Source organism: Lutjanus erythropterus, chromosome 3 (assembly GCF_056507025.1).
Source record: "Lutjanus erythropterus isolate fLutEry1 chromosome 3, fLutEry1.hap2, whole genome shotgun sequence".
NCBI classification, from domain to species: domain Eukaryota; kingdom Metazoa; phylum Chordata; class Actinopteri; order Lutjaniformes; family Lutjanidae; genus Lutjanus; species Lutjanus erythropterus.
In genome coordinates this window covers 11,718,440-11,728,942 of record NC_139319.1, presented here as the reverse complement: position 1 = coordinate 11,728,942, position 10,503 = coordinate 11,718,440, and the positions used below count along the sequence as shown (strand labels likewise).

Below are 10,503 nucleotides of genomic sequence, written 5' to 3'. Positions count from 1 at the left end.
GTATCCCCCTAAATCTCACACACTGGACGTTTAAAGGACATGAGAGTAGTATTGATCTTTTCACCTAACTCTCAACATGACGGTGAACACTCTCATTTCCTAAGATAGTCAAACTGTTACTTTACATGTATGTGTGCGGTTTTAAGTGTCCATGTCCTTTATCGGCAATTTCTACTGCATGGTGGAAATAAGATTTGACACAAGACACATAATCCTGCCATACTACTGTATTCCATCTTTCAAAAAAGAAAGACAAGATTTAATATTACTTAACAATATGTTAAAAGTAGCCAGTTTGGCTTCAGTGTTAATACAATATACACTCTATAACAGATTGATAGTGTGAGTATTGTTCTTTTTCAATTTCATTCTGAAAGTATTCTGATACAAGCTGGCTACAGGTCAAAAAGAAAGAAAACAAAAACTGTAACTGGAACACTTTTACTCAACAGTTTGTTAAACAGTACTTAAAAACCAAAAAAGAACATTGTCAAGTATTACGCTTTTCCTCCTTTCTGTGAAATAGGGTGGAGGAGGTGGTGGAGGAAGAGTAGGAGGAGGAAGAGGTGGCGGTGGTGGTGGTGGTGGTGGGAGGAAGAGGAAGAGGAGGAGGAGGAGGAGGACGAGGAGGGGGCAGGGAGTGGAGACCAGCTGACCAAGCCCATTCCCTTGTCAATCATGTGGATGAGATGCCGTGCTAGGAGCGGGAAACGACGGGATAGTAAGCCACAATATCTCAAATACAGCTTTTAATTCATTACATATCTCATTTTTTTGTAGTTTCCTTTTGTCTCTTTTTTTGAAAGGAAACCATCCAGACATAGTAAGCATCTTTTGACTACAGGTAAGCCAGTATAAGAAAATAATTTCATACCATGGCTTTTTCAGTCAAGAGAAATGCCCAACTCAGACTAAAAGCACACAAGCACGCAAGGAAAATTAATCAGATGTAAAGTAGCATTTTGTGATTCTTTTTGTGTCATTTCATTTCATTTTTGTTTTTAGTTCTGCAGGTGGATCAGTCCAGATGGGTCTGTGTCGGAACCACACAGTGACGAGAACAAAGCAAGGCAGCGTGGGTGTGATTTGGGCACAGCAGGAGAGAAGTTCTGGGAGGACAACAGCCGAGTGGAAGGTAAGGGGATGGGCTGGAAGGGGGGGGGGGGGCGTGTGGGTTGGTATAGCTGTTAAGGTACTGATTGTGTCCTGACAGTCACTCACTAACACCCTCAATGTGCAGCAAACGTAGCTTTCTTCAAACTAAAGTTTGACCAGTTGATGGAAAGACGCTGGCGGGTCTGCCGAGCAGAATCCAAGCAAAACCTGCAGAGAAAAAACAAAAAATTTAACACTCCTGAGAGCCACACTCCCTCAGTTTTAAATGTTAGAGGTACCCTGTGGAGTTTTTAATGTAAACAAACAGTTCTGTTTACATGCAACGTTTCTCACCAGAACATATGTGTATCCCAAAGGCCCAATAAATCTGCTGAATGCATTTCCTTCCCCATAAATGTGTTTGTTTATGGGGTAGGAAAGAGTTTTGATAACTTTAAAACCTACATTATTTCTGCCCATGTTTGCTTTGTAGCAGCTGTTTCTTCACCGCCTCTATTGGCACAATATTGCACGTCTGCTGTGGACATTTGCATTTTTGTGTGCACGCATGCATGCAACACAAAACAAAACAGAGTTGACTTAGCGGTCACAGGGTACCTTTAAGCTTGGCACAAGAGAACCTTACACGTACCTTTTAAAATATTCCACCTCCCTCTCCGTTTCATCCATTTCAGTGCTATCCAGGTCGATGTCTTTGGGCAAGAACACGTCATCTGAAACAAAATAACACATGTTAAATGCTCCCATTTTAAATACATTTATTCATTTTGAACATATTTTATGAAATTAATCTTTGAGAATAACTTAGATGCACATGTTGGTCTCATATGTATGAGCCAATAGTGACTGATTTTTTTTTTGTTTGTTATAGCAGCTGTGTAGCAGTGAAGCAGTATTACAGGTTTAGTTTGACCGTTTTGTATCGTACTGCCGCCACATATACAGCTCCTGGGCAGTGAACGAAGCAGAAGACAGGACTACATCACACATACATGCGGTTGTTAATCTCAGTTGCGTACACGGAAGTGTTGAGCAACAGGTGTGTAGCGGTAGTTTACTGTCAGAGCTTTTCACCAGAAATGATTTCATTAGCAAGGTTTTTTTTTGGAAGTACTGAGAATATGACTAGATAAATGAGACTTGAATTATAGTTGTGCAAGTTGTGTGAGAGCTTTAAATGTATGTTTTGCTATTTTACAAACAGGTGCACTCCCAACTTCAACAGGTCTGGAAAGTATGTTTTGGATTCTACATTCACACGTTCATTCTTCAGGAGTTCAAGGCAACATGGTGTAAGTAACTGATAAACTTAACATTTTGGAGGTGAAGGGCTTCTTTAGGTTAGTTATTATGCAACAATAATAATAACAGTTTGACTACTGGCACCTTGTTAGTGAAAAAGGCTTTTATACACAGAAGGAAAAGATCCACATGCCAAAAACACTTCAGTTTAAGGGATTTATTTGCATTATTTTGCAGATCTTTCCTCCTCTGTTCAGGTATTTTTATGATTCAGCACCCATCTCATTGGACAATAATAAACTCCCCATACTATCAGCTCATGGCAGAGGGACGTAAATGCCTAGACAGTGACCACATTCACTAACCACGCTATGACGCCTTGGTTATACCACAAAATACCCAACAGACAAAAGTGAGGAAATGGTTTAGGCAGTCCCTGGTCACACAGTTCTGCTTAGGACACAGTTTGTACTTCCCTTACCTAGCACCAGGTATTTCATCAGTACAGCTGGTCAGGAGTGAAACTACGTTAAAACTACTGCACATACACTGTTCTGTGGTTAACTTGCACCTGAACCTTGTATTGTTGTGTGTGATAATGTCACCAACCTATTGAGCTGTTCATCTTGTCCCCCTTCTTCTTCTTGTTCTTCTTGTTCTTGCCTTTGGGCTGTGGGGATTCTGCACTGGGAGGTTTGCCGTTCTGCTGCGTCTGCTCCGACTGGGAGGTTGGAGGAGGAGACGGCGAAGGGTTTGACACGGGTGGACTCCTCCTGTCTTCCTTTATTTGGGTCAGCGGCTGTTGTTGCTGCTGCTGCCTTTTTCCACTGGCGCTCCTGATGTTACTCCTGTCCTCCCTCCTCGGTTCGGTGATTGGGAGAGGAGCTAGGGCCTCGGCGGGCCTGATCCGTGTCACTTTGGTGTCTGCTGAAGTGGTGGGGGCGGTGGTGGTGGTGGTGGTGCCATTAGTGAGCTTTACTGTCACATCTGAGCTCTTGGGTAACTCTGGCGCTTTCTTTACAGCAGCCTCACACGTGGACACTTTAGCAGACTGCTTGGCCTTCACTTTACTGTTGGCCTCGAGCTGTGATGCAGAAGTGCCGTTATGAAGGGCGGCTGGAGAGTTTGGGGTGTTGGTGTCAGTAGAAAACCCCTTCTCACTGGTGTGTTTTGGGCTGTGCAGCGTGTTGAGCCGGGGTACAGGGTCAAATCTAGTTTCTTTCTGGTCGGGGAGGCGGATGAGAGTTTGAAGCAGCTGTGACTTTCCATTCTGTAAATTATCAAGGACGTTCTGAGCTGTCTGTTTGAGGGGCTGTGGGTTGTTCTGAGGGGGTGCGGTGTTTTCCTTTGCTTTCTCTTTCTTTTTCTTCTTAGCGGCACGGTGTTGCTGCAGCTCCTGCAGCCTGAGCAGTTCCTTTTGAAGCGCTGCCTCTTCCTCTTCCTGCCGCTGTCGCCGCTGCTGCTCTTCCAACAGCTGCTGCTCCTCCTTTTCACGGGCCTCTGCCTCCAGACGGGCCTTCTCCTCCATCTGAAGCAGAACAATAACATATCCTTTCAGCATTATGACAGCAAAAAAAATCCACGTTGTTCACAAAAAAGGCCATGCAAAAAATGTCTCTGTGGATTAAATTGGATGGATATTAAAACAATTTTAATAAGATTTCTGAACTGATTTGGCGGGACAGTTACCTTCTTTTGTTTATGCCTGGCCCGTTTGGCTGCCTTAGAACTGGAGGCAGGTTTACTGTCGGCACTGTTGATGAACTGCAACAGGTCCTCCACCCGCCTGTGGTCCTCCACCCCTCCATCTCGTTCTATTATTGGTTGGTGCTCCTCACGTTTAGGCTGCTCCTCCTTACGCTTTGTCAGACGCAGGCGCAGCTTCTCCCGCATCTCTGCATAGTTTCGACTGGTAGGAGCAGCAGGGGGCTGGAACAAAACAGGGAAGGATGCAATCAATAAGAATACTATGGATAAATTCTTACATTTAGCTAAAAATCTATTTGAATGATTCACTTGACTGTAAACAACACATTTCCAGTTTTTTTTTTTTTTTTTACATTACAGGAGATCAAAAATAAAGGCTCGGTTGCACCACAATGATTCATTTTTATACCTGTTTAAATCATGGTTTAACTTTAAATGATGTTGCCCAAACTAAAACTAAAAGGTGCTCTCCAGTTTGAGGAACCAAAGTTTAGATTTGTTGAAGATATCTAAGGTTTTCAGAAGGGGATAATTTAAAAAGTCTTTATTAACTCATTGCTTTTCTGCAGTTATAAACATTCCTACAGGTTAGATTGTCATTTTCCTGAGTGCCTCAGATTTCTTCAAGACATCTATCTTAATTCAAATTTAATCTAAAATAAACTGAATGCAGAATTGAAATTCAAGTAAGTGCTTGTGATTTGCATCAGCCACAAAACTTGAGGTGATCATGCTGATTTCAGTGAGTAATAAATGTGCATCTCTTACCCCGCCATGCCCAAAGAACTCGCAGTAGCAGCAGTCACAGTATTTTCCTTCTTTCTGGTTGGTGGAAGTGGAGGTGGAGGAGCTGTGCTCAGAGCAGCTGTCCTCGTCCTGACTCTCCTCTCCGTCGTACGGCTGGTGCTCATACGCCCCGTTTGCCTCACAGCGATGGCCTTCACAGTCAGGATCACTGAAAAGAAAGATGATTAAAACTGGTCCCAACATAAACTACAGAATCACCTGTCCAAACAATCATCTCATTGAGGGTTGTCCATCTTTACGAGCCTGTAGGATGCGGTGGTGGTCTTACCTGCAGACACTGGGTGGGGCACTGATGGGACCATCTGCTGAGGAGGCCGGAGGCTCGGCAGGCGGGAGGCACAGACCCTGGTGGGCCTCCATGAAGTCTGGGGCTGGAGCGGCCATCTTTGGAAAGGGCTGGGAACCCATTGTGGGGAGGTGTGTGGTGGGTGCTGGAGGCAGGGTGGGGCCCGAGAGCGGAGGGAGGGAGGTCAGTCCTGTGGGGCCGTTTCTAGGGGTGGTGGGAGTGGGTTGCCTATGGTCCTCTTTACCTAGATTGTGAAATACATCATCTAGAGGAGATAAAGATACACTGGATGAGAACATTGTTTGGTTCTTTGTTCAAAGAAACAACTCTAACACATGTATTATTCACAGAGCTTTCATACAGTGAATCAAGAGATATCAGAAAATTAACATCTATATTTGAAAGAGAAACATTCACTTAAAATCTAACTGAAATTAAAGAGATTTTTAAAAATATGTATATATATCCACTTTGTTTGGACCTGTGTACTTAAATTTCTTCCTTTTTGGAATGTATTAATTTTAAGTTAATTTAAGTTTTTTTTCAGCAAAGATATTGCTTCATACATTACTGTTGCAATTGGTCAGTGCTAACATGAAAAGCTTAAAAGGTTAACTGACTGTAAACTAGTTAGCCTAGCTTGCCAGGCAAACATTTTTTATGATGCTAGAAGGAAGAAATGTCTTAAATCACTAACAATGTACATGAGCATTGTTTTGTGGGATTATTACACAACGCTGGCCCGCGGATGTCAGTCTGTCATGTCTGCCATGAGAAACCCGCACCCAGAGGCCTGAATCTTAGACATCAGCACCACAAATCTGTCCAACGTGTTTTTATCCTCGTTTATAAAATGTAAAATGATGAAAAATAGCTTCAGTATTTCCTTATACAAAAAAGGAAGTGAAAATACATTTTCATCAACATCAGTTTGTTTTTGTTTTTTTTGTTTTTTTACAATTAATGTCACTGTGTTACAGCAATCGTTAGTTATTGTTTTTAATAAACTGATGCATTTTTCTGGTTTTAGTTTACATTAGTTGCCACTCATTTACTGTTTTATAAAGATGACTGTGAGTAACTGACTGTGTTGATCCCAGGAAGATTTGCAATCACTACAATGTTTATGAATATTAACTCCTACATTCAGACCTATATACAGGAGCAACAATTTCCTCATTAGTGCAGCAACTGATCTAAGGATTCACATCACATAACTTGACACTAGTCAGACTAAAGCTGCAAATGGACATCCTTGATTAACATTTAGAAAAGACTCGACTTGACTTTGACTTGAAACAGATGAGTGACAAGAACTTTTTAAATTTTAAATATTTGTATTTAAGTATTTTTAGGTATTGCGAAATTATACTTTGTTTTTGAAACGTGATTGGGTGATTGCACTATGTGCAAACCTGGCAACCTACTAGGATGCAGCAGACCAGCTGAGACCAATGCATGAGGTAGCTATCATGGAGGGGGTTAATCCAAAAGTAATAAAATTTGGAGAATCATATTGGTGGTGATGGTATTAAGAAGAGAACAGCAGTATGGAAAGTCTGCTAATCAAAAATCTGTAACATGACCACAATGTCCAACTACATCTGTCACTATCAAATCCAAAAAGAATTGTCTTTCTCGCTAACTTATAGGCTGATCAAATATTAATGTCAAGTTTAAGATATATTAGACTTGGCTTTAAATTAACGCGAAAAACAGTGAGGGGACTGATTCTGGACTATATAACCAGTTCAACTATGCAGGCAAATTACGAACTACCTTGACCCCAGCAGGGACTCTATTTGACTTGCTTGATTCACACCAACTTAGGACCTGCTTGAGGACCTGAAAGTTAAGGCTTGAGACCTGCGTATGTGTGACTTACTCCCACTTCTGCCAAAGCCACATATAGTATAACGGTTTTCACATACTGTCACACTTAACACTGAAAATAGCATCACACATATCTCCCACATCCTCACGTGGAAAATTAAAAAGCAAAGAATTTTCCTAGACGGGTTTAACAGTAGATGTCACACCCCTGTAATAACTATTAGTGTGGTGATTTTCTAAGCGTAATTTAAAGATAAAAAAAAACCTCATCATCAGTACAAACCTAAGCACTGCTCCTACCTCCTATATTACCTAAAGAGTTGGGTCTTTTAGATGCTAGGTGGATGGGTGGGTTATTACTTGACTGGACAGTGGTGGCAGTGCAGGACACGGAGGACGTGGAGGCGGAGGTGGCCATCACCACTCGGTTGGTCTCCATGAAGGCATCCTGGAAATTGTAGAGACACTTCTTCTTTGCGCCGCTCTTCTTCTGCTCTTTGGCTTCCGAAGAGGAGCATGATGACGACGATGAGGATGAAGACGACGACGACAATGATGACGGGGTGGAGGAGGAAGGGGGCAAAGCGGTGGGCAGCGAGGGGTGTTCCCCTTGGGGGCCGATAGATGATGTTGGAGGGAGGGGCACGTCAGCGAGGGGGGGTCCAAGCATGTCACCTGTTAATAAATAACACAAGGCAAGAAATGAATTTAACCGTCTTTGACTTCCTGAGATTCTTTTAAAGGGATAGTTTGGATTTTTTTGAAGTAGGGTTGTATGATGTTCTTACCTATAGTCAGTGTATTATTTACAGTAGATGGTAGTTGGCACACCCCCAGTTTAGAGAAAGCAGACAGCTGTACCAGCATAGAAACTGAGCAATGAACAACTGTAGACTTGGTCAGCAGCAAAAGGTATTTTAGCGACATTCAATCCTATTGAAGCTTTATCTCAAACGACTCGTAATATTACAAACCAAGTCCCTCTATGCTCAAGAGATGTGTGGACCAAAGTCCATAAAAAGTTCAAACTAACACATAACATACAAAGATAATTTTCACTGTAACATAACCCTGCTATCATTATTGGATAAAATACTGTGTATTGGAAGCAGTGGCATTCCCGTGGTTTAAGAATAACTGGTGATTTATTTGAGGATGGTTTATTTCTGTCATACAGTAATCTGGTTGACTGATTTAATTTGGTAGGAAAAGGACATGTCTGAAAGTACTTACAGATAAGAAGTTGTATTATGTCAAAGTCCTACAATATTGCTGATAACACAATTATAAACTCTCTCAAATTACCACGAGAAAACCACAAGGCTTCACAATTTTATAAACTAACTACTTCCCTCTTGTGTGATATGTCAGTTAATGTTAAACTGACCTGGCAAAAGGACCTCGGGGAAGAAACCCAAGGTGACAAATTGTCTAAAATTGTGTCAGGATGTGGCAAACGTGAAAGAAGCGAGGGGAAAGCTCATACAATATAAGTTACTGCACAGATATTATCATACACTATTATGCCACTACAGAATTAAGTTGTTAAACAATAATAAATGTTGGACATGTAAAACTGAAATAGGAATTTTTCTGCACCATATAAAGGAATGTAGTTTGATCAGACCACTCTGGATTGGAGTATTAGAGATTCTAAGTAGCTGGTCCCAAAAACAGAACATATCTGAGTGTGCATTTTCTGTTATTACTGTGTTATATTAAGACACCGGAAAGCAACAAAGGCCCCGCAACTGAAAGAATAGGTTAATACCACGGTGGAAATGGCATTTTATGAATGAATGCTACGTAATAAGTGGCGATCAGGACGAAGGAGCATCTCTTTGGGGCAGGTTCTGGGCTCACATCAAAATAGAAGATAGGTCTACATAAATATGAACTTGCTCTGTGATTATGTGACCCTGTAGAGTAATGTTTGATATATGGGTGCGACCTTTGTTTCTTTCTTTTCCTTCTAGACTTATTTATTTCTTATTTTTTCTTCATGTTCTGGAGTCTACCTCCATAATATGAAAAATGTGACCAAAACACAATAAAAACTTGAATTCCAGAAAAGAAATAAACAAAAACTCAATGACTACAAGAATAATGAAAAATGATTGTGGCCAAACACCTAGAGTGATTTCAGTTTTTTTAAAGTGCAGGGATCAAAACTTTCATGGCAGGCGAATAAAGTCTAACAAAGTCATAACAAAGTGATGCAAAAAAAAGCTGCTGAACTATTTTTATTCTGTTGAATGGAGGAAAAAAAAAGAATTTAGGGCAGAGGTTGTTATGTCTGGGACAACTGAAAGAGGAATTCGGGACAATTGTAGGACACATCTGAACCCTGCTCAGCTTCCTAACACTGGTACTCATGCCGACCGCCATCTACTGTAGGTAACACCCCATGGATAAGTATCCCACTAAAAACAAATCTTTACTATCCCTTTAATTGATGGTCATTTCAGGTGTTGCCGAGCAGCTCACCTGGCAGGGACTCGGGCAACAGCACAGATGGATTCCAGCTCTTCATCACAGCAGCATCCCACAGGTTCTCAAACTTGAGCGAGAGGCACTGCAGCGAGCTGTTCCAGTCACCTGCTCCACCTGCACCGCCAAAGCAGTTCTGGTAAACGTGCTCAGGTAACGACGGGCTGAAGGCTGGCTGCTTGGCCGCCGAGTGGTTTGATGTAGGGTTTGGGGGCAGAGGCTTGAGGGGGGAAAAAAAAGCAACGTTAAGTTAGAAAATAAATCATGTCACTAGTTTTGGGATAAGGTGAACTGATTTGAGGCAGCATACATATCAGTTTTGCTTTCAAATTCTCCTAGATTGGGTTCAGTCTGCCCCCTACTGGCAGACAATTAAAATGACTAAGTGAAACTAGAATACAACTAAGCTCAGTATTGTTCCTGGAACCTTAAAAAAATCCCCGGTGATAAGGAAATGAATCAATTTTCCCTTAAAGAGACTCATAGCTATCATTTTACAGACTGTAAAAAGAAGAAGAAAATAATTTGCATCTTGCCTCATGGCTTTAAAATGGTCCTCACCTTGTTGTGTGTGAGAGGAGGACTGGGGGGGTAGAGTGTGGGGTGCAGCAGGGGCCGGGAGAAGTTGTGTAGGGGCAGGTGGCCGTGGATGTGGGGGTAGAGGTGGAGGGCGGGGTGGGCAGGGGGAGTCTTGTTGTCTGTGAAGAACTGGTGTCCGACGGTGGGAGGAGGTGCGGCGTGGAGCCGACTCGGGGGCAGGCATGTGGCGGGGCCCAGGGCGGAGGAGCTGGGGTCCTGGTTGCACACGTGGCACTCGCAGGCATGCTGGACCTGTTCTACCTGAGAGTCGAATCACACATTAAAAACATGTTGTCTACTTTTCTTCTCGAGTGTGTGTCTGTTCCTCTGCTCTTCCATTAAATGTGAGATGATTATCTATTCATATATCCTATCAATACCAAAACCTCAAGGTATGATAATAAAAAAGCAATTAAATAAAATAATTAACTACATAATATCAC

At 42.1% G+C, this 10,503-nt stretch overlaps 1 protein-coding gene across 5 annotated transcripts in view; it reads right to left on the bottom strand.

Moving 5' to 3' along the window:
• Nucleotides 1-212: 212 nt before the first annotated feature.
• The window catches only part of fam193a (family with sequence similarity 193 member A), a 29,810-nt gene continuing 19,519 nt past the window's right edge, over nt 213-10,503 (bottom strand). For 2 of the 5 annotated variants that reach the window (XM_084715014.1, XM_084715015.1), the window contains exons 15-23: nt 10,043-10,321; nt 9,479-9,701; nt 7,292-7,666; nt 5,141-5,423; nt 4,834-5,020; nt 4,048-4,287; nt 2,968-3,886; nt 1,748-1,829; nt 213-1,323 (exon numbers count right to left, since the gene is read on the bottom strand). In XM_084715014.1, coding sequence (XP_084571140.1) covers nt 1,230-1,323; nt 1,748-1,829; nt 2,968-3,886; nt 4,048-4,287; nt 4,834-5,020; nt 5,141-5,423; nt 7,292-7,666; nt 9,479-9,701; nt 10,043-10,321 — 2,682 coding nt within the window. In that variant the 3' untranslated portion in view covers nt 213-1,229. The remainder of the gene's footprint in view (nt 1,324-1,747; nt 1,830-2,967; nt 3,887-4,047; nt 4,288-4,833; nt 5,021-5,140; nt 5,424-7,291; nt 7,667-9,478; nt 9,702-10,042; nt 10,322-10,503) is intronic. The other 3 variants (XM_084715016.1, XM_084715017.1, XM_084715018.1) reach the window with 2 other exon arrangements.